Source organism: Crinia signifera, chromosome 12 (assembly GCF_055691185.1).
Source record: "Crinia signifera chromosome 12, ASM5569118v1, whole genome shotgun sequence".
Taxonomy (NCBI): domain Eukaryota; kingdom Metazoa; phylum Chordata; class Amphibia; order Anura; family Myobatrachidae; genus Crinia; species Crinia signifera.
This window is the reverse complement of record NC_139228.1, coordinates 82,149,216-82,172,354: the sequence shown is the minus strand read 5'-3', so window position 1 is coordinate 82,172,354 and position 23,139 is coordinate 82,149,216. Positions and strand designations below refer to the sequence as shown.

Here is a 23,139-nt window from a genome sequence, read left to right as displayed (position 1 = left end):
TGGAACGATCGCCGTTCCGTCCTTCATTAGCATGCATGTTGTTGCTAGCAATAGTGTCAAGTTAGATATATAGCACCGCAAACCCGAGATCATCGCATGCGACCACACATAGCTGTGACACACTGAGCAATGTAGGCAATTTTGCCGGTCCGATAACGATTTTGGTGGAGGGGGGGGGGGGGGGGGGGGGAGGGGGAATTGATGTGGTCAGCATTGCATCTCGTCTGCCTTCAAATTCCCGGCATAGGAACCTCAAATAGATCAAGATGCTGACGCCAGAATTCTGACAGCAGGCGTCCCAATTGGTATGTGTGACCACTAGCTCGCCCCTGAGGAATGGGGCTTAGGTTTAGGCACCCATTGGGATACTTGTGTTTAGCCTGCGAGGAGGGGAAGGTTAGGGTTAGGCTGCGGGGTAGGCGAGTTGGGTTAGGTTTACACACACACAAAGGAAATGATTTGGCAGTGGGGGTTAGTGTTAGGCTGCCACAAGGAAGGGGGAGAGGGTTAGGGTTCCTTTGGTGCCCCGGTTGGCATTTTTACTATCGGGATGCCAAGGTTAATGCTATGACCACCGCTGGGAACGCGTATGTATCCTGATGATAAAGTGCATCCATTCCAATCAACCTGGACAGCTTTTAAACCTAAGCAGAACATTTGAGGTGTCTAAAGCCTCGTACACACCGGGCTATTTCAGCAGAAATCACGGGGGATATGGTCTCTGAGTGACCATACCACCGTGCGTACAGTGTGACGGTTGCTGCCAAAAACGGGCACAATCTGCAATTTTGTGTGTATGGAGTTTAAGACATAATGCACATTTATTTCTGTACATAAGTGTCATAAATCACATTGCACAGGTTTCTGATTATTCCTGGCTATCAGAAGTGAAACCAGACCACAAACCTCTTCTGCTTATTTTTGTTCCTTCTGTCTCTCACTTCCTTCCCCCTCTCCCTGCCACAGACAAAAGTACATCCTTCAAGCGCTCATGTCCATGAAAATGAGAATGTAATGTCATTGGTTGTCAGCGCCACTAAATCTGAGGGAGTCTGTCACTCTGCTGACAACACAGGGATTGCTGATTTTCAATGTCACGCATTTGGTGAATATTAACTAGCTATAAAATGGTTGCTTTCAAGTGGATCGGAATCTGAAACGACCTGTAGCCACCTACTTGGAACCCACATTTCTGATTTGCGCATCAGTTCTGTTTGGAAGTATAACTAATGCAGCCGGACCGGTGATGTGATACTGGCCGGTTGTTTCGGTGACTGATACTGGGTGATACGGCTAAGCAGTGCAGTCCTCCATTGTATACAGAATAATAACCAATACTGTTGTACTGTGCCAGCATGCAGAATGAAAATGCAGAACCGAGAAAAAACATTTTGTATACAGAAATAATGTGGTTACTAAAATACAATTCTGAGACTATATAGTTCCTTAAAGTATACATTGGTTGTATGAATTATAAAAAAATAAAAAAAATTAGTACATGGTACATTAATTACATTTAAAGCCATGTTTCTGAGCCAAATGATACTACTTTATCAACCATCTTCAATAGGGATACGATCATTTGGTCTACAGCAAGTTGGTGAACAATCATTATGCCGACATGGTTCTAGGTCAACACAAGCCTTAGGTCAGCATGGTCTAGGTCAGAGCTGGGCAATTGCTGCCCTCCAGATGTTGATGAACTACACATCCCAGGATGCTTTGCATTAGTTTTGCTATGTGGCCATGCTGAAACTGAAGCAAGGCATGCTGGGATGTGTAGTTCACCAACATCTGGAGGGCCGCAATTGCCCAGCCCTGGTCTAGGTCGACAGTCAATAGGTGGACATTGGGTTTTTGACTGTTTTTTTTAGCTGACAGGCGGCATTTCATGCCCTACCATCCACTAGGATGTGGTGGGAGAATAAAATAGTGTGCCCGAAGCATGGCGAGCGCAGCAGTACACTTTAACCAGTGTCCATGTCGACATTCGGGTGAAAAACTTTTGACTGTCGACCTAATGACCTGTCGACCCCAAAGCCATGTCCACCTAATTGTGTCGACTAACTTGCTGTAGACCAAATGATCCCATTCCTTTCAATAAGCTACATAGGTATTTATATTTGCCTGTAGCAAAGGTTCATTATCAGGAGCGCTGTCTACATCTGCCTACATCTGCCTACATCTGCCTACACATCAGTCAATCAGGCGGTGCAGCGCTGAGCTGAAAGCCACTCAAACCTGCTGCTCAGCTCAGTCGCCCAGTGTGTATAGACCTGTTAGTTTGATCGGGTTGATCTGATATGTGGCTAAACCCAACCATAATGAACACAATCACTAGACAGGAGACAATTACACATGGCCCCTAGACATTATCAGCCATATGTAGGAGACTGTCACAGGGAATCAGAGTTAATGCATGTTTTCAGGAATGCAGTTTTACATATACATAGAGGGAATCCTAATAATATTTTATATGCGCAAACTATTTTATTTTACCTAAGTTTAAAGCTCCGACAGACAGTAACGTGGTAAAGATTTATGAAGGAATAAACTCGATAAAATTGAGCTGCAAATTATGAATGTGACAAATCCAGTCTTAATCAGTCAACCTAACAAACGGAACCACTACATACAAACACAAAGATGTCTAATGAAAATACAAAAAAAAGTGTGATTAGGAAAAGGTTAAACTTATACACATAATAGAAGAAGTATTACCAAGTTACCACTTGCTGAGCTCACATACTCCCACCTCATGGTTAAGGCTTCTTTTTCCTGGTAGCTGCTTTCTGGTCCAGTGCACTGGTAGAAGAAGCTGCTACTACGGAGCATGTGTTTCATCTCTGCTCTGTCCCTTAAACTGAAGGATGTGGCAGCGGTTCCAATAATCATTTATCATTACCAGTTTCTTACATAGCGCACACATATTCCGCAGCGCTTTACAAAGAATATTTCAACATTCAGGTCAGTCCCTGCCCCAGTGGAGCTCACAGTCTATATTCCCTACCACATGTACACACACATGTTCATTTTAGGGTTCATTTTCATTGACAGCCAATTAACCTACCAGTGTAATATTGGTGTGTGGGATGACACTGGAGAAAACACACGTAAGCATGGGGAGAATATAAAAACTCTCCACAGTTAAGGCCCCCATACACTAGTCCTAAGGACAAGTCTGACCTGATTTCCCTTGAGCTCCCCGGGATGGCTCACATACGATTTGGCACTTGATGTGCCATTTGGTACATGTGATAAATCGCATGTGATTATCGCATGTAAAAAGTGCCCCCAGGGGAGCTACCGGGGAAGTTGAATGTTCAAATGAATGTGGTGGCCGCTGATTGGCTGAGAGAGCTCTCTCCATAAATTAGCAGCTTGCCCGTTCATTCAATTAGAGTCTTGGTAGCGGCAGTCGGCCAAGAGATTTCTAAGCTCCCATTGAAATCAGCGGCCGCCCCTTAATTTCAATGGGTGTTTGGAAACCTCCTGCCACTACCGCAGCACAGCCTGTACCCGGAGGATGCAGAGCGAGGAGAGCGCCTCTCCCGGCCGGCGCTTCCCAGCTCTGCAGACTACAGGTGCCACCGCTGGCACGCACCTACAGAACTGATCGGAAGTGATTTCTCTGCCCGATCCGTCAGAATTGTGTAAAATCTGAAATCTGGCTCAAATCGGACAAGTATATGGAGGCCGTTAGTGCCATGATGAGAATCAAATCCATGAGCTCAATGCTGTGAAGCAGTAATGCTAACCATTACAATATACAATATATCATTGCTATTGATGTCCTAATTCGAGCCACTCGTAAAGAAGGGGGTTATTGGGCAACCGGAACACCACTCTCCCAGTGCATTTGCCTTTGGCAAGAAATGTATGGCATCAAGCGTAATTTTAACGCCTATCGGTGTGTGTGTTTGTTTATGGATGGGTAGTTATGTATCCATTATAGATATGTAGATCCTACTATTAACAATTGACTAACAAAGTTATTCAATTCTTTTGTGGTAGCCCTAGTAGAACTACAGTAACGCTGGAATGGTATATACAGTATATAGCATAGATCTGTGTTGTAGCAGTGTCAGCAAAGACTGACACCAGCTAGTCATACAGTATACATTTGTAGATTTGTGTATACTAACATGGCGCTATACCCTGTGTATACCATGTTATACAAAGCGATTACATAGATGTTTGCTTATTCTAAACTAAATATGAATCATGACATTAAGTCCCTAACTTAACCCTAGAGTGGGGTGTAGCTCCCATTTCAGTAGTCTGTCTGGTAACAGGTTTGCCTCCCAGTTACAGGATCGGGGGGGGGGGGGGGGGGGGGGCGGGAGTGTTTCCATTGCAAATGTATTTCTTCCACATTGGTGTTCTATAAAATACGGCAACTTTATTGTAGCAACAGAGCCGCCTATGTAATAACCCTTTTACACCGCACTTGTTAAACGGTATATTGCCATTTTTTTTCCAATTTAAAAACGTTTAAGGCTGTTCATTTACCGGTTAAAGGTAACCGGTATTTTAAAACATTTAAAAATCAGTCCTGCACGTTTCAGAGCTGTTTTTTATGCAGTGAGAATGGCTCTGAAACGGTATTTAGTAAAAACAACAGATTACAGACCTGTGATAGGCTGTCCCCTGCATTCTGCCTTGAAAAGTGTTCAGGGGATTAAACGGGTTGACTGATGTGAATGGTATTTAAACGGTATTTAAAACTGTAATCTACTGCAGTGTGAAGGCACAGACCCGTTTTTAAATACGTTTTAAAATACCGTTTTTTAAAACGTTTAGGCAGCCTGAAAGCGGTATAGTGTAGGCAATCATAGTGTAGGCAATCCCAGCCTAACCTTAGACAGCCAGCTTGTCTGGATTTTTCGGCTAGCGGAGAAATACGGACGTGTAGTCAGTGATGCTTTTCTGCTGATACACTTTTTTTTAAAAATTGAAGCTGCATCTGCACAAAATAGTCAAAAACTGTTGCTTTTTCAACTTAAACATGTGATATGGGAGTTATTCGCCGATCTGCGTGTGTTCCGACAGTCAAAAAACTATCATGGGCATTGAATAGGTTGAATGTCATTTTGACCTGAAAGTGCAGATGTTTCTGAATGTTGGAAATTTTGGCAAACCATCGATAAGCCATTACTTGTCCCAACCACTGAATGCGGTCAGCCTGTACAGAGCTTTTTTATTTAATGAACAAAAGCAAAATTGAGACACCACTGTTCTAGGTTGGATTTAATAGTGATATTTATCGTCCTGGGTACCACGGCCCGTTAATACCATGGAAGGTCTTACACACAAAGTATTTCTTTTCATGTAGGATAACTATTGGCTGATTTATTTGTACACTGCAATTTTACGTTGCATTGCCGTTTTAAATATTGGACATTAAAATGATCAGAAGCGTCTCTGGATTTCCAACCTGATGTTTTGTAATTGAACCTCTTTATATTTGTATTCATTGTTTTCCAAGGTGTACATTTTTTTCCCTTTTTATTACTTTGTTCCAAACTTGAAATCTTCCCTTTTATAAGCGTAGGATGTTTTTGTACCAGGGCAGGTACCCAGGTGAAGTGGAACTACAGGTCCCCGCATGCCATTTTTTAACGCCTTAACTGCAAAACTGTGACAGGGCTTGCTGGCATGTGTAGTTCGGACATTGCTTGCCCCTGTTCTAATACTGCTGTTCCTCAAGCACATCTAGAACAAAATTGCAGTTGTGTTTAGTATCTGGCCAGACTCCTGCAGACATTGGTATGCTGCACATGTCCTTTGTATAAGCGTAGTGTAAGGTAAGGTCTAGCTGTGGCCTGAGAGAACGCTGTAGGGCCAGCATTTCTCACATGGTCTGTTCCTGTCAATATAGGAATTGCTAGCTCAGAGACTGAAGCAAAGGGAAGGAACAATACGTCTTTAATGCTTAAAGTGGAGCAGCGGCTGCTATTTGCAAACGACTCCGAACACCATTATCCAAGACTTTTACAAATGTTCAGAATCTGGAGAGCTCCGCAGTATCGCAACCTGGCCTTCCTGTCACGTGTAGTCCTTCCGCCCCTCGTTCATCCGGCTTCTCAGCCAATGCTCTCACTTAAAGACAATGGCTGTCTGATTGTAATTGTTCTTGACATCATCTCTGCATTTTCCTCATGTTTCGGAGAAGAGTATAATTTGACCTAAATTTTCTATTCATATTTTTTGTGTAAGTCAAAGTAAAGTATGAGTTCTATTGGAGAATAAGTGCTGGCAGCATGTGGTGCCGGTAATGGCGCAGCGGCGGTTACTTTGCCCGATAGAGCGGCTTTATTTGTTTGACTACATGACAAGCCGCAGTCACTTTTAGCCATCAGTAATGACAAGGTGCCCGTCTTCTGGATGCTACGCACCAGTTTCCTAATGCAGCCGGAGCTTTGAGTTGATGCGTTTGAAGTTCCAGCAGTATTACTAACCGTGTAAAGCAGTGACTATCATTATTGACAATGCTGTGTAAATTTCTTTTCAATTTAATACGTGAGCAGGCTTCTGTACTGGGAAAACTGATGTTTTCTAGTGCATATACTGTATGTAACTAGTAAGCCCGCTTCGAAAGTTAGTCTGCTACCTTGTGATTGCCTCTGCGTTTGTGCATGTGTGTGTGTGTGAGATGTAGTTTCACTTGCTGCCAACAGATGGCAGTGTTTCGGAGATACAGACAGACACTTATGTGCAAATGTTTATTTTAAGGCAGGACATCAAAGGCTGTCAGTGAAGCATATGTGTGTACAGTGTCTGGTCATCACAGCGTGTTTGTAGAATGCTCTCTGACTATGGTTCTCCCGTTGTCTTTTACCGTACACTTAATTATTTTAATTTCTGTATGTCTAAAGGCCCCCATACACAGGTCCGATTCCGATGGATTGGTGCGATACGCAGGTCCCATTCGATGTGCGTTCCCCTGCGCATTGTTTCCTGTGGATCATACATGTAGCACGTAAAATATATATAGATATATCTATATCTATCTATAGCTCTGATTTGGAGGATCAGCTGCACATCACAGGTGCTTTTTTACACCCACAATATATCTCATCCAATTCCTCTGGCAGCTCCCAGTTCTTTTACATGCGATAAATCGCATGCTATTTATAACATGTAAAAAATGGCACAAGTACCAAATCAGATGGGAGCCCTCCTGGGGAAGTTCAAGGGAAAACAGGTTCTAAAGGACAAGTCGGACCTGATTTCCCCCTGCAGCTCCCCGGGAGGGGGACACACGATTAGGCACTGATGTGCCAAGTTTTGCAAATGATACATCGCATGCGATGTATCATTTGCAACTCCCGGGGAGCTACAAGGTGGAGGGAGCAGGGGGCCAAGGGACATCCAGGTGGCGGGTGGAGGACGCTGCGAGGTGGCTGGGGGACGCTTCTAGTAGCGCAGAGGCAGCGGACACTGCGGGGGACACAGGCGGCAGTAACGTAAAGGCAGGCAGGGGGAGCCGGGAGCTGTCAGCGCTGGAGAAAAAAAAATCCCATACAATGAATGGGCGGCCTGTGATTGGCTGAGCGCTCTCTCAGCCAATTGCTGACTGGCTGAGAGCGCTCAGCCAATCACAGTCTGCGTCCGCTGCCTCTACGCTACTAGAAGCGTCCCCCCCTGCTCCCTCCACCAGATGGAGCATTGACAGCTCCCTGCTCCGGCTCCCCCTGCCCATCTCCCTCGCCAGCATCCGCCGCCTGTGTCCCCTGCCCGGCTGCACATAAGATTTAGCAAATCTTATGTGCATCCGGTCCGACCTCCCGACTCTGACCCGATGCGCACGGGACCGCGCATTTGGTCGGACCGGGTGTCTATACCTGCGATTTGGCCCGATTTCACTGCCCGATCCATCTGAATCGGGTGAAATCAGGACCAAATTGCATAGTGTATGGGGGCCTTAACTTGTTCCTAAGACAAGTCAGATCCGTGTATGGGGACCTTAATACAGGTCAAATGTTTAATATTTGTGGCAGGGATTTTTTTTTAAAGCTTTTTGTGGAAGGGCAATGAAGTTATTTTTGCAGAGGATTATTTTTCCTACAACTCGTGTAAGATCTCAGAGGCAGGGTCCTCCTTCCTCCTGATGCTTTCAAGCACTATCCTGGCTTCCAGTCCTCCTAGTCCCATTAGTTTCTGATTCTCTGTGCTTATCACTTGTTGGGTGCACTCGCACTAAGTGATGAATTGCCTTCCACTCCCTGTGACTCACATGTCAGTCAAGAAGCAGTGAGTTATCCAACCTCGCCCCCTGTCCGTGCCCAACCTATTACACTGGCTCATTGCTCTTTTTATTCCGAAAAATATATTATCTTACCTTTACTGTAACTTTTATGTCAAATGTTTGTGTTAATTGTCCAGTATGTGCTTTTTATCTTTTATTAGTCACAATTAAGCCAAAAAAATATATGTTGGAGTTTTGCTTCAGTCTATTTATGTAATGATTAACTTAGGGCAGTACGGCACTAAGGTCTTGGGTTCGATTCCCACCATAGCCCTAACTGTGTGGAGTTTGCATATTCTCCCTGTGCTTGAGTTTCCCCCGGGTACTCTGGTTTCCTCCACACAATCCAAAAATATAATGGTAGGCTAATTGGCTGCTCAAAAAATATTAACCCTAGTGTGTGCATGTAAATGGACAGACTAGGTGGACCAAGTGGTTCTTATCAGCCGCCGAATTCGATGTCTCTTATTTTCCTAAGTTTAGGGCTCCTATGAATGTGTCCGTAATATGAAATGTACTTTCTTTTTTTGTCCGTCTGGGGTAGAAAAAGAAAAGCAAGCCGTTTAACCCACCAACACGCAGGAACTGGGAGAGCAATTACTTTGGCAAGCCCCTTCAGGAACTGGTGAGCCCCGAGAGGCCGATTCCGGTCTTTGTGAAGAAGTGCGTGGACTTCATTGAAGAGTCAGGTATGGATCCACAATGCATTTCCAGTGTTTATTCCAATCAAGTTGTCTGTTGCCATCATTTAGAAATATATATCGGGAGTGATACTTTCAATACAGCATCCAGTAGGAGTTCCACTTGGCAGCGATAGGAGATGTATAGTACATAGCTAATTGTGCGCATTTCAGATGTGGTGAGATGAAATATGAACTGGAATTTATCATTTAGCATTATGCAAATGTTTTTTAAGTTTTAGGCCGGTGTGAAAAAAATGTGGCAAAGTGAGAATGCTTTCAAAAATAGAAGTTTTATTTTTATCAATTAACAAAATGCAAGGTGAATTAGCATAATACGCAATTATATCAATAATTGTTCTGATCAGCTTTTGTGGGTATTTAATCCTGGCCGAATTTCCAGGCCAGGTGAGAAATCATCAATTTCCCCCCAGTTTTTTTAGGACTAATTCGAGCGAAAAAAAGTGAAATGCCGTGGGTGAAAGTGTCCTCAAAATTGGGCAAAAACATCCGTGATTGGAAGCTGATTGGTGAATCGTTGACTATTTTTCACCTGGCAGGGATTGCGTCACCCATTTTTGGGGCTGCCAGGCATTTGTGCACAGAGAGGCATCCCGGAGGACTTCCAATAGGGAGCCACTGCCAGTCACATTGAAACCAGAGCAGTCTCGCAGATCTCATCTGGCTTCATAGGCAGAGAACAGTGGCGGATATTACCTGGGTGGGCTGCAGCCCATAGGTAAAAACCGCCACTGCATGTAACAGTTCTAATGTTGTTGCAGACACTAACCATGGCTAGAACATCTCGACGGTTGTGCATTACACCTTAAATATTCCAGATAGTCATTCTGAAGGGGCCATAAAGGTTCACTTCCAGAATTTCTGGGTTGTTGTCACGTTATCATTAGGGATTCCAATCCTGGGATTGAAAAAAATATGCCCCGTGTTTGTCATCCCTACACTATTCTGTAAAGCGTTGGTAAACCAGATTCAGTTCCACACAGCGTGCCACCAAACATTGCTGCAATATTTGACTGCGCACATATGGCGGAATTGAATTGCCGCGGATATTGCTTCACTTTTCTGCTCATTAGCGGGATTATGATTTGCTAGACACTACGGCTGCCAAAGTCGTTTAACGTTTCTAAAAGGGCCCCCAGTGGCTACAGCAACATTAAAGTTGACTGATTATTGGCTGTCGTTACATAGTTATAACTTTAGTTTAAAGCAACCTTACGGTTTTATGCATATTTTGTTATCTGGCTATACGAGCCCTAAAAAACACGGAAAAATAAAATAAGTGTATAGAACAGAAATATTGTAAAAAAAATCACTGAATGGTTTAATTTTGTGAAGCGTGTGTTACAGACAGTGCTATTGTTGACCCCTTTTTCCATTTATATTCGGTATTTCTATAGTGTTATTTCGCCTCCCTGATTTTCATCTTACCACCTTAACACCCCCCCCCCCCCCCCCCCGCTTAGTATCTTGTGCTAAAAGGCCGCCATCTGTTGTCAGAGCGCCTCGTTTGTGTTATGGCAATACGTTGGCTATTAATTCAGCAGGGAATGTGTTCGCAAAGCTAGATCCCATTTAAATCTGCCGTTCTGTACCTTGCAGCCATTCCAAGTGAGGAAGGTGTTAAAAGCTGTTGGTTCTGTGTGAAATATTTGGTAGGCAACACAAGCTGTGTTGATCGAGCCCAGCCACATGCCGCTCTGCTGAGGCAGATGCTGTCCCAGTCACCCGACTGAAATAAAGGGTTCATCTGTAGCAAAAACATCGTCTCTCCATTCCCAGGACTGTGCAGTACTGTCTGAGAATGGTTGTTTGCTGCTGAAACCGTACAGTGTGGTTCTCTGATTTATTTTATATTTAAACAGAGTTGTTAAATTGTTCCCCTTTCCGTGTTAAGGTGCTCATACACCGTGCGATCATTGCATGCATTTTGAACGTGATCACATGCGATTGGAACCTAGTTCAAAAAGTTTGTGCAGCACATACTTTTTTAACTGTTTTAATGAAATCGATGGCTGAGCGCAGACTGTTAAATCAAATTGACTGAGGTACTGATTAATTCACCTGTGCTCAAGCCTGCACATACTTCGAACTGGACCGTTCGTCTGCCTTGAAAAGTTTGGGAACCCTTAAGTTACTGTAAAGGTGCCCGTACACGGTGCGATGCAATGTGTGCTTCCGCACACATCCCAGTCTGCTGTGCAGACAGCAGCGGAGACAGGGAGGAGGTGAATCGATGCCTGTGTGCGGCATCCGATCACCTCACGGGAGGGGGGGGCTTCGCGGTCCAGATGAGGCTGGGGGCAGCTTACCTTGGTGCTGGGTTTGCCCCCAGCGCGGCGGTTCCAGCGCTTGGAAATGATGTGCAAGTGCCACACCCGTTTACACTGCAGGTCGGCACCGCAGTGTAATACCCCTTTTACACCAAGGAATAACCCAGGTTGGACCCAGGTGAGCGTTGGTGTAAAAGGGGCCAACCCAGGTCCAGTAACACTGGTCTCCTACCCAGGTCCTGACCAGGGTTGAACACTGGTTGGACCTGGGTTGTGGGCGGTGTAAATGGTCCCAACCCAGGTTTGGACATCCAGGTAGTGATACCAGTAGTGCTGGACGTCTTTTCACAGTGCGCTGCAGTGGCAAAAGACAGCAGCCAGGAAGGATACAGGCAGTGCACACAGAAATCATAATTGGATGCTGTATCATTTATATTATTTTTTCTTTGGGGGGGGGGGGACACACACATGGAAGATTCGGATTGCTGCAGGGGAAGGAGCTGGGGAGAGCACATGGTGAATATAACTTTTTGAAAAATATTTTACTAATTACAACATTTTGCAATGCTAACTTGTCATGTCTTTTAATTTTTATTTTAAATCATTGAGGGAAGGTTGAATGGCAGTTTATCAGTCCTAAAATGGCCATTTTTAATGTCATCCATAGGTAAAAGCAGTGCTGACCCAGGTTCAGTGTAAACGGCACAGACCTGGGTCCGACCTGGGTCACAGTGCTGTGTATAATTGGTCCAACCCTGGAAACTCCCGTGTTCAAAGACCAGGGTCCGACAAGGGATTTTGGTGTAAAAGGGGTATAAACTGTGCAAATCCCCGATGCAACCTGGCTTGGAAATGTGTTCAGAATACTGGGTCGGATCAGGGATTTTGGTGTAAAAGGGGTATAGTAGCATGCATCGTTCCAAACACAGATGACTAAAAAGTAGGCAGAAGGTTTAGTTTGCATTTATCATAATAGCTAGCAATGTATACTTTATTCTTTGCACATTACATTTGTTTTGTTAGCACTATCTGTAATCTTATTGTGCATTCCATTTCTGGTATTACAGTGGTGCAGTAATCCTGTGCTAGAGGACTGCACCCAGCATGTGGCTAACGACCCCCTGCTGCGCGTGTTCCTCCGTAGTCCTGGAGCTCACGGTGTCATTCTTGTAAATGAAGTTTCCGTATGGCAGATAATCTACCATATTCTTTCATAGACAGTGTTATCCTATCCCTTTGTATAGGACAATGAGATTCATAGTGTTTGTTTGACCTTGCCATGTCACATTGTACATTGTGTTGTAATGGGATTAACGCACTTTTAATGAAGATGATATGGTAGGAGATGAGATTGGGTCCAGTCTTTGTCACTCTGGTAATAGGTTGAATCTGCCAGCTGATTTACGCTGGTTACATACTGGGCGATTCCTGGCACCGCCAGTACTACGATCTATAATGGCGGAGCCATGGGAGAATTGGATAGTGCATACACACTGACTCATATCGTTAGCGATATCTGTCAGTAACATCGCTGGGGCGATGTCTGTCAGTGACATCACCGGGGCTGGGGCGATATCTGTCAGTGACATCGCTGGGGCGATATCTGTCGGTGACATCGCCGGGGCTGGGGCGATATCTGTCGGTGACATCGCCGGGGCTGGGGCGATATCGGTCGGTGACATCGCCGGGGCTGGGGCGATATTGGTCGGTGACATCGCTGGGGCTGGGGCGATATCGGTCAGTGACATCGCCGGGGCTGGGGCGATATCGGTCAGTGACATCGCCGGGGCTGGGGCGATATCTGTCGGTGACATCGCCGGGGCTGGGGCGATATCGGTCGGTGACATCGCCGGGGCTGGGGCGATATTGGTCGGTGACATCGCTGGGGCTGGGGCGATATCGGTCAGTGACATCGCCGGGGCTGGGGCGATATCGGTCAGTGACATCGCCGGGGCTGGGGCGATATCCGTCAGTGACATCGCCGGGGCTGGGGCGATATCCGTCAGTGACATCGCTGGGGCTGGGGCGATATCCGTCAGTGACATCACCAGGGCTGGGGCGATATCCGTCAGTGACATTACCGGGACTCCTCCATACATGCAGACGCTGACAATATTGTTAGATTGATCTGAATGTGTATGGGGTAGGGCGGGTGTCTAACAATGCTCATTAACCATTTTGAGCTTACACACTACCCGATGTCCACAATATATTGTTAAGGATATTATGCGTATCGTTAATGCTATATCGCCCAGTGTGTACCTAGCATTAAGGTGAACACACACTAGATCAGGGATGGGGAACCTCAGGCCCGGGGGCCGAATACGGCCCCCGAGGCAGGTCTTAGTGGACCTCCCACCCGACCAGCGGCTTTGTCAGGAGTCAAGTACAGCGGAATCTTGCGAGATTCCTCTTAATCAACCGCAGCCAGAGACTGGGAGTCCTATTTAGCGACAGCCGCCAGAGCGTGGGGCGGCTGCAGCAGGACAGTTTTTGGGATACATTTTTACATGTGGCCCCCAAAGGATTTTTTCCCCATACAAACTGCCCTTGGTACCAAAACGGTTCCCCACCCCTGCACTAGATGATACAAGTTAACAATATGCATGATCATTATTATCGTGAATATCGTCTCATGTGTATACATTGTATAATTAATGAGGCGCGCTCTTGCGGTTGATTAATGATGTCCTCCATCATCGTGCATGAGGAAGGACATCGCTAACGAGGGCCATGCTGCAGAAATTGGCCATGGGGAGACATTGCCCATAGCAAACTAGAAGTTACCATTGTTTGAGCATGATAAATGCTTCCCAGAATGTGGCTGGTTGCTATGGGTTACTTCTCCACTTGTAGCAGACCTTCGGAAGTATGCAGTACTGTGCTTCTGATTCTCCATTATTTTTATGCATTTTTCTTTTAATATTGACGTTCTACTTATTTTAAAGTTGAATTTAATCTTTACAGAAATGTGGTTGAGAAATGTTGAGGCTTGTCACATTGGACCTTAGTTCTCACTTGTTAAGATGGCCATACGTTACTGCAATGTATCGCTGCAGTGAATGGCCGTCTGACCCCAGGATCGCATGCAGTCCTATCACATGCGACACCATTCCCTGCCGTCTGGAGGAGGGCCCCAGTTAATTCATAGATCCGCGGTTGCGTGTTTTTTATGGCATAGTCAGAATTACGGGGTAAATGTGTCAAATGTTGGAGCGAGTCTATCACTCTACAAACTGCGTGAAAAAAAAATGATGGAAACGGATTGGTTGGCATTTTGTGTCTCCAACATTTCATCAGTCTCCCCAACGCGCCTTGTAAGCAGTATGTACACTATACAACGTTACTGCGTAGATTAATATACAAAGGAGGCTGGATGGTATATAAAGCAATATAATACATTCCTATTCATTTTAGCTAAAAGGAACTTGAATAAAGCTAATAATTCTAGGATACAAGAAAATAATTATGCACAGGAACACTCATTGGTTTCTCTGTCTGCAATCTAGGAATCTCTCAAGTCTCACAATACAGAAATGTGTTCTTTAGGCCAGAATTAATGGGGCGTACACATGGGGTGATTTTAGGATATTTGAAATTAAGCAAAAATCCCTCCCGTGTGTATGCCCCATAGCGATGCGGATTAGCTCTGCAATTGTGCAATCCCTGGTGCACTTCATGCTCCCACTTTGGTCACATATTCGTTGCATATTAACACTTTGGAAGGAAGTGTAGTTAAATGTTATACTGCCGATGTCCTTTTACACCTCTCGCTTGCGTTAGTGTTAGTACCTGTATAATTGCTGCCCGGGGGGTGTCCTGTCCTGCTGCCTTGGTATTTGAGTAGAACAAAACAAGTTGGCTTGGCTGAATGTAACTCTGGGCATACTTTCCACCAAGGTCACTAAACACGGCAAATAGAACTGAACCATACGGAAATCCTATCGTTTTTACTGTACTGCAGTTTAGACCTTTATACCAGACCTGCTGCATGTAGGAAGTATGTATGGAAATGGTCATAGAAGTGGCATCAGTAAGGGACTTTATCCATGTGGCAAATTCTGGTTTTCTAAGAACTGTGTGACTTAATGATATTTAGTGATTTCTACTTAATTTCCCAACACCTCTGCACACTCAGTGAATGTGTTCGTGCTGGTATGTATGTTTATGTGTGTGTATGGGAATACGCCTCACTGCTTGGCCTTCGTTCTCCCAGGACCTGGGCCAATAGGAGATTCCCACTTACTACCAGTAACTGCCTGTTACTGACTCCTCCCATTCCTGGGACCACTGTCCCCGGAACAGCTTTTCTGCGTATGCCCGTTACAGACACCTAAATACCGCTCACTGCTGTGCATTCATTATGCTGCCATACCTCCTGACTGGCATTGATTTGAAAGGGGCAGCACGTCATAGGGGGGCATGGGAGGAGGCAGTGCTTGGAGTTGATTCTGCTGCCTCCATATAGTGTGTACGGGACCCGGGTCGCTCAACACGGATTACCCGTTTAGAATGCGCAGCAACCCTGGTCCGACCCGGTATAACATGGACAAGAAATCTAGATGAATTCAGAACCTATTTAGCCCTTAGAGGAACAGTAGAATATGCTGGCGTTCTACACAGGTCACTAATTGTTGCACCTTGGTGCTCTCCTTACAACACAAATCAAATGAAAAGTATTTAAATCTTAATAAAAATAAGTGAGTGTGGTGGGGAATTAGTTACTTTTGTGCGCAGACTTTGTAACTACAGCTTCCATCTGTTTAAATAAATACACATTCGTGATTGATTAAGTAGTATAGCCGTGGACACACGGCAGTGATGTTTGCTAATATCGCGGGCAATATGGTCGCAGGCGACCATATTGCCAGTGATGGGAGTGTGCCCCGGCGATAAATCGCCGGGTGCGCGCTCCCGTTTTCTGCCCCGTTCTAATCGCAAGTTCCTGTGACCAGCTGATTACCTCTGCGGCACCGCCGGCAGAGGTTTGTTTCATCAGCGACCATCCCTGGCATTGAGTGATATATCGCCGGGTGATATGTCGCCCCGTGTGTACATACCTTAAGTTTTATTTATGTAGCGCACTTTCTCCAACAGTACTCGAGGCGCATTAGACATCATAACAACACACATAATACAAAGGGTTTAGGTAGTGCAGCAGTAGATAAGTCATAAAATAAAGCCTTGAGAACACAGTAGGTACAATGTAGTGTTGGTACAGGCATTTTGGATAATAACTTCCACGGGTTGTGTATTCAACCCTAACAAGGTACCAGGTGAGGCGGCCATGTTGGGTGCACCGCATAGGTTTATCCTGGGTGGAGTAGCAATGAAACGATATGAACTGATTGCTGTGTAGTTTAAGGTCCCAATAAGACAGTCAGGTCCATATATTTTTCAGCCCATCCACACGTGTACCAGATGAGGCAGCCATGTTGGGCGCACTACGAAGGTTACACTGTGGGACGTGAGCCATATAAGGACCCAATGCAGTTATGGGAAAGCAGATGCTTGTGCAGTAGTATGATATACAGTGTACGGAAACATCCACGTGAAGCTCATCCTGCCCGCAGAGGAACCATCTGAGGCAACCAGTGCACTGGGTAGGTCACTGCTGGCAGGTGTGCAGTCAGTGGAGGTACATTTGAATGGTGTGTACACACAGGGAGATTTACCATTCAATTTTGAATAGCCAAATAGACATTGCAGCCATGACTATATAGTACAGAGCTGTACTATATGGTCAAAATCGAATGCGTATGTTTGGCTTGCCATGAGATTTGATCCCGATCGGATAGCAAGGTTATCGCGACGTGTGTACGATATTTTCCGTCATAATGATGCACGTTTTTGCGATGTGTGTAGAATATACAACCCCAGAGAGGGATAAGTAGTGTTACACCAGCCAAACCTCTCCTCCCCTCACAGAAATGTAAAAAGCAAGCCTCGGGGTAATGGGTCCCTTTGTCCCAGTATTGAGGCATTGGGCTCATCTCTTGTTGTCCTTTGCACATTGTATCACCCGTAATGTTACTTGCCGGTCACTGGGATCATTCCCATCTTCCTACCAGCTTCTGGCACTGAAGTATTGTTCAGATTTATATTGGGCGGACTTTTCTCCTGTGCTCTTGGAATGCATTAGAAATCCTAATCCGCTCGGCTTTTTATTTCTCCAGTAACCTTTGGGGTAAATGCATTAAATATCACAAGTACAGTTTTGGAAACCTTCGCATAGTAGCTGAAGGAGACGTTTAACAGAGAATGTTTTCAAAGTGGAACAGGGTGCTTTTACTAGAACCTGCCTCTGATGTTTACAGCCTGGGGATCTATATCCAAGCAGAGTCTCTTGCTGTATCCTGTAGGTCTAATGGGGCCTACATACGGGGCGATTTGAGGGCATATAATAACATCCAGCATGCTGGGTAAATGTAGTTAGGGCCAGTGTCCTCACATCGCTGTGCAGTCTTGCTGGGTAAATGTAGTTAGGGCCAGTGTCCTCACATCGCTGTGCAGTCTTGCTGGGTAAATGTAGTTAGGTCCAGTGTCCTCACATCGCTGTGCAGTCTTGCTGAGCGATCTAACGTCTCTCTGACTTGTCAGGAATCTCCCCTTTATTTTAGTGAGGTTCATCAGAAATGGATGTTACTGTGAAGTGACACATACACATAGAGGATATCTGCACCAGTCTTTGCGCAGAGCTATGCAAAGCCGTTTATCTGCTGGTTATACCAGTGTGTATGTCCCGGCGATGAGCGGTGATGCGCATCATCGCCGGGACATAAACACTGGGCGGCTTTGAGCTGAAAGCCACTATGAGCACTTTGAGCGGCTTTCCGCTCCAAGTCACCCAGTGTGTATGGGCCTTTAACTGTAGCTGGGTCAGATAATCTCTTCCTTCCTCACTAACCTTTTGCCTTTTGGAAAGAAAGTGTATGTTGCAAGTCGCCCAGATGTCAACTTCCATGTCCTCTACTATGACTCTATCTCCTTAATTGAGCCAGAATACAGATGTCCAGGAAAAAATGGACCACAGTTTGGGGTGGGGTGAGATGGAAGGAGTGTAACAGGACTGCTACAGTAATCCCAGTAATCCCAAAATTACAGGTGAAGATGGCGGCTGGTTGGTTAAGAGGAACATGGACATTATTTAGAGGAAATTCCAACATAGAGGGCAGAAAGGCACTTATAGCTTAAGCCCTTGGGAAGACCGCCAGACTAGAAGAGTTAATGCTGTGGGTAGCAGGAAGCCTGTCTCACAGCTTAGTACCTCAAATATCCGCTTTTGCAAGTGCTCTAGGTGGCGAAGTAAAGTGGCAGAGTGAAATACAAATTGGCTGCTATTTACATGTCTCATTATCTCTGCATGCTCATTGCAGCTTTTATGCTTGGGGCATTCTCGTCACGGAGAAGGTCTATGGGTTACTAAACATTGACTGTGGGTGTTGTGCATTGCTTTACTGCATGTTATCTTACAGAGTAGAGATTGGCGTCCGCGGTTTCTTCATGTTTGCGAACCAGTAATATTCCGAACGTATATTTGCCTTCTGCTCCAGAGGTAGAAGCGCCTGTATGATGTGTTCATCAGGCTGGTTTTTGGCTGCAGAATACTGCGTGCATTTTTGTGATTAAAATGAAGAAGCTTTGCTCTGTTATCCAGCAATGTCATACGTATCCCCTGGGTCCAATTAGTTCAAGCGTTTGTCCAATCCAAATCCAAAACTTTCTTAGTGCGTGTGCCACGGCTGCCTTGGCCTGCCAGCAATGTACCTCATTAAATTCTTACCTTATTTAATGGTTTTAGTGTTATCCGTCCTTTTGCTGTTGAACAGTTTATCATTCTCTTTAGCTAAAGAAACCACATATTGCCCTTCCTGCAATCCAGATGGGTGCAGAAATGGTACTTGTGTACTAGCACGGCGCCCTGATAATTAGTCGCCCGATTTTTTTAATCGCATCGCATGCCATACACCCGATGGCATGCGATGCGACGCAATTTTAACTCCTATTCGATATTAAATTGTATAAGCACCCTAATGGGTGCTTACAATGCTTAAATGCACCCCCACGCCACCCCCAAGTATAAACGTGAACCCGAAGCGTGGCGAGCGCAGCGGTACGCGTCCATACCCCCACTATCCACGTCGGCGTGGAGTTGAGAATAGAAAGTGTGGCGAGCCAGCGAGCCCGAAGCGTGGCGAGTGCAGCGTGCCCCACAAGGGGACGCGGATACCTGTGAAGGCCGCGAGGGGACGCGGATACCTGTAAAGGTATCCGCGCCCCCTCGCGGGGTTCGCCACGCTCCGGGCTCGGTGGCTTGCTGCGCTCGCCACACTTAATATTCTCAACTCCACGCCGACATGGATAGTGGGGGTATGGACGCGTACTGTCGCCCCTCGCGGGCTCGCTGCGCTCGCCACGCTTCGGGTTCAGGTTTATACTTGGGGGTGGCGTGGGGGTACATTTAACCATTGTAACCACCCATTAGGGTGCTTATACAATTTATAATCGCATTGTATAGCAATGTACAACATCGGGCGATATCGCATGCGATATAGTCTGCGATGCGATGGGCGCCGTGCTAGTACACAAGTACTGAGGAAATTGTTTTCTTTGGGGTAAATGTGGTACCCAGATGTAATAATTAAAGGGAACATTGGGGAAATAAAGATTCTCAGCATTTTTTATTAATGATCATCAAGAAATGACGAATCAGCCTATGAAAATAGCAGAATGTATGGATATAGGCAGTGTTCCCTCTGAGCTGTGCGCGCACACAACTCGCCGAGCGCACAAAGGTATGTTGCTGCCCACATGCCTGTCAGAGCTGCAGCCGGCTCCAGGCATGTTTTTGTTGGAGCCTGGAGCCCGCCTGCGTGCTCTGTGCGGCGCCGACATCTGACGTCAGGCACCGTCGGAGCGTTCCGACAGTCGTAATCCCAGATTGAATTCAATGTACCGACTGTCCAGCGGTAAAGTCAGTAAATTGTCAGAAACAGCCAAAGATTGTCGAAAAATGGCCGTGAATTAGACAATCAGTGGCCTTTTCTGACAAAACAGACCAGTCGGATCTGGCAGCCTTCAATGCTGAATGGGTGAGTGCCGCTATTACCCCTGTCGGGAAATATCGTCACAGATTGATTACCCCCCTTAGCTGTCTAGTAGACTTGATTTTGCATGCTCCTAAAATGTCCCCCATCCCCTGTACTATGTCCTTGAGCTTGTTACCCTGTGGGCACCTTAATGATTTCAGCAATTCTGATCATGTCTTTTTTTCATTGTTAAGTCTGCTCTGTGCCAATAAATCTATAAAACCAGAACCGATGCTGTCAGGTGTTTGATGGCAAGTTGGCGGCAGAGTACAGGCCTACCCTGATCTAGTCCAAATTGTGGGATTTTTTTTGTCTCCCTACTTGAAGCTCTGAAATCTGTGATCACTTAGTTGGCCATCTGCATCGAGAGCGTTGGAAGTGGTCCCCAGCGGATCAGCATATCCTCATCCAGTGAAAGTAAAAATCCTCCCTGCGACATCTGGTCTGAGACAGGAAATAACTGTGTGATGATCTGTACCAACCGAGGTCTGACTGCCTCAGACCCGATACATACGATTGGATGCATGTGTTTATTTGTAATTGACCATTACAATAAGAATGATTGGTGTACCTCCAAGTTCAGCACCACAAATAATCTTACTCTGTCTAAACATGGGGTTACACTGCTGAGCGATCTGAGCAATGTTGATAGCTCAGCACACAGCACCGCACAGCAATGTGTCAGCGCTGTGTGCTGAGCGATCTTTCAGGGCCAGTAGTCTACAGTGAGAACACTTGCCCTGACCTGCGATTAACACAATTTATCCAGCATTATTATTATTATTATTTTTTTTATAAGGCGCCACAAGTGTTTCGCAGCGCCGTACAAAGGAACAGTACCGGGAGACAAAACTTGGCATTACATTGAATAAATAACAAAAATAGAGTACAAATAAAGAGCGCCACAGATCAATACACATTACAGCTTAAATGTAAGTAGTGAGGACTCAATCAACATACAACTAGAGGCTTGAGGCCAATGATGGAGATGAGTATGCGGACGAAGATGGTCACAGTTTTGGAGTATAGGAGAGCTGTGAGTGACATGTGAAGAGAAGAGGGCTTTGACAACAGGAGGGAAGAGGGCCCTACTCGGAGGAGCTTACAATCTAGTAGGAAGGGGACATTAATCGCCGGGCGATAGCGACGCACGATGCCGCACATTATTGCTACGGCACCTACACACGGAGCGATGAAGGCAGCCACATAATGTGAGGTTTTTTACTGATACTGCTTTCACATTGCAGAAATGGGTAATGACACAGTATTCTTAAATGGGACTTTAAAACGGGTCTGAGCCTTGAGACCTTTCACATTGCAGGTGAAAACCGTTTTAAAAATCATTTAATACCATTCAAAATTCAACCCGTTTAACCCCCAAGGGACACGTTTCAAGCCATTAAAATAGAGCCATTCACACTGCCTAAAAAAACGGCTTTGAAACGTGTAGGACTCTGCTTTTTAACCGTATTGAAATACCGGTTATCTTTAACCGGTAAATCAACTTTGGCACTTTCACATTGCAGCCTTAAACGTTTTAAAATGGAAAAAAAACGGCAATATACCGTTTTAAAAGTGCAGTGTGAAAGGGGTATTAGAAGCCACGGTCCATCTGAGTACACCCCATGCTTATCCTTACATTATACTTTGTATACTGCACTTGAAAAAAATGTTACAATTGTGTTGACCAAACCGATTCGGTCTCTCATTTCTCTGTTACATCAATGAAAATGATAGTTAGGTTGCTATAGTAAACATCACATCCCTTTTTGATCACTGATGGTTACACGCATAAAAACGTATCCACCGTACAGAGCAGAAATACTAAACGCTTTAAGTCATTGAGAAGTATTATTTGCCATTTCATTTCAGGACTGGGCACGGAGGGCCTGTATCGCGTCAGCGGGTACAAGACTGACCAAGATAACATTCAGAAGCAGTTTGACCTGGGTGAGCAGATACTACATTTTTGTGTTATTGTAATTATGGATCTTGTTCTTTCCTGAGTTGGGGAATAGAAATGTCCCTTATGGACGCAGCCCAATAACATGTGCGTTTCCGCAAACAGACTTTATTGTTTGTTTCTGGAGCGAGACCAAAACACTTTCTCCCTGTGCTAAAATTATAACAAAAACGATTCGCTCATTCATAACCTTTGCCGTAACACGTTAGATAGAACGCTCCGCTGTTTCAGGATCCCGATACTGGATGTGTACCTCAGATGAGAGCTTGGCAGCGCGTTCGTAGGAAACCCAGATCGTTGTCACCCGTCTGCTGGCATTTGTGTTTACATGCGATGTATATAACACATTGTTTTTAATGACTGGCTGGGTATAACCACCAGGAACGAAGCATGTGTGCAAGACTTTGTAGTGATCGGGAATATAATCGCTTAATGGGAAGCTGCCGTGCGTTCACTCCCCTTTAACTACTAGATTTGGTGAGCCTGTGATCTTTTGCCTCCAGGATTTTTCGCCTCGCCTTTCTTCATGATAATTACACATTCCTGCCAGACTATTTATGGAGCGGTTAACTCAAACAGTACCTGACGGGATTTCACAGGAACTTTTCAGCAGATATAAAACCTCTTCTGCGTAACTCACACACAGAGGTGAAAATCTATATTTAGAAAGGTACAGAAGAAAAGTCTTATTGGATAGATCAGATCTATCCAAAACGTAGTTTTAAATCCCAGAATAGAAAGTATTTAAGAAGGATATGGAGATAGATAGATATGGGATGCGTTCAGCATACTGGAGGTCACTATATACTGACGCTGTCATCCCGGCTGCCAACAGCAAGCTGCCCCTGGAATTCCAATAGCAGTT

General features: G+C 45.3%; 1 protein-coding gene across 1 annotated transcript in view; it reads left to right on the top strand.

Moving 5' to 3' along the window:
* The window catches only part of ARHGAP5 (Rho GTPase activating protein 5), a 79,375-nt gene that overhangs the window by 37,516 nt on the left and 18,720 nt on the right, over nucleotides 1-23,139 (top strand). Inside the window, exons 3-4 of the mRNA XM_083167790.1 lie at nucleotides 8,796-8,940; nucleotides 22,184-22,261. Of these exons, the coding sequence (XP_083023916.1) occupies nucleotides 8,796-8,940; nucleotides 22,184-22,261 (223 nt within the window). The remainder of the gene's footprint in view (nucleotides 1-8,795; nucleotides 8,941-22,183; nucleotides 22,262-23,139) is intronic.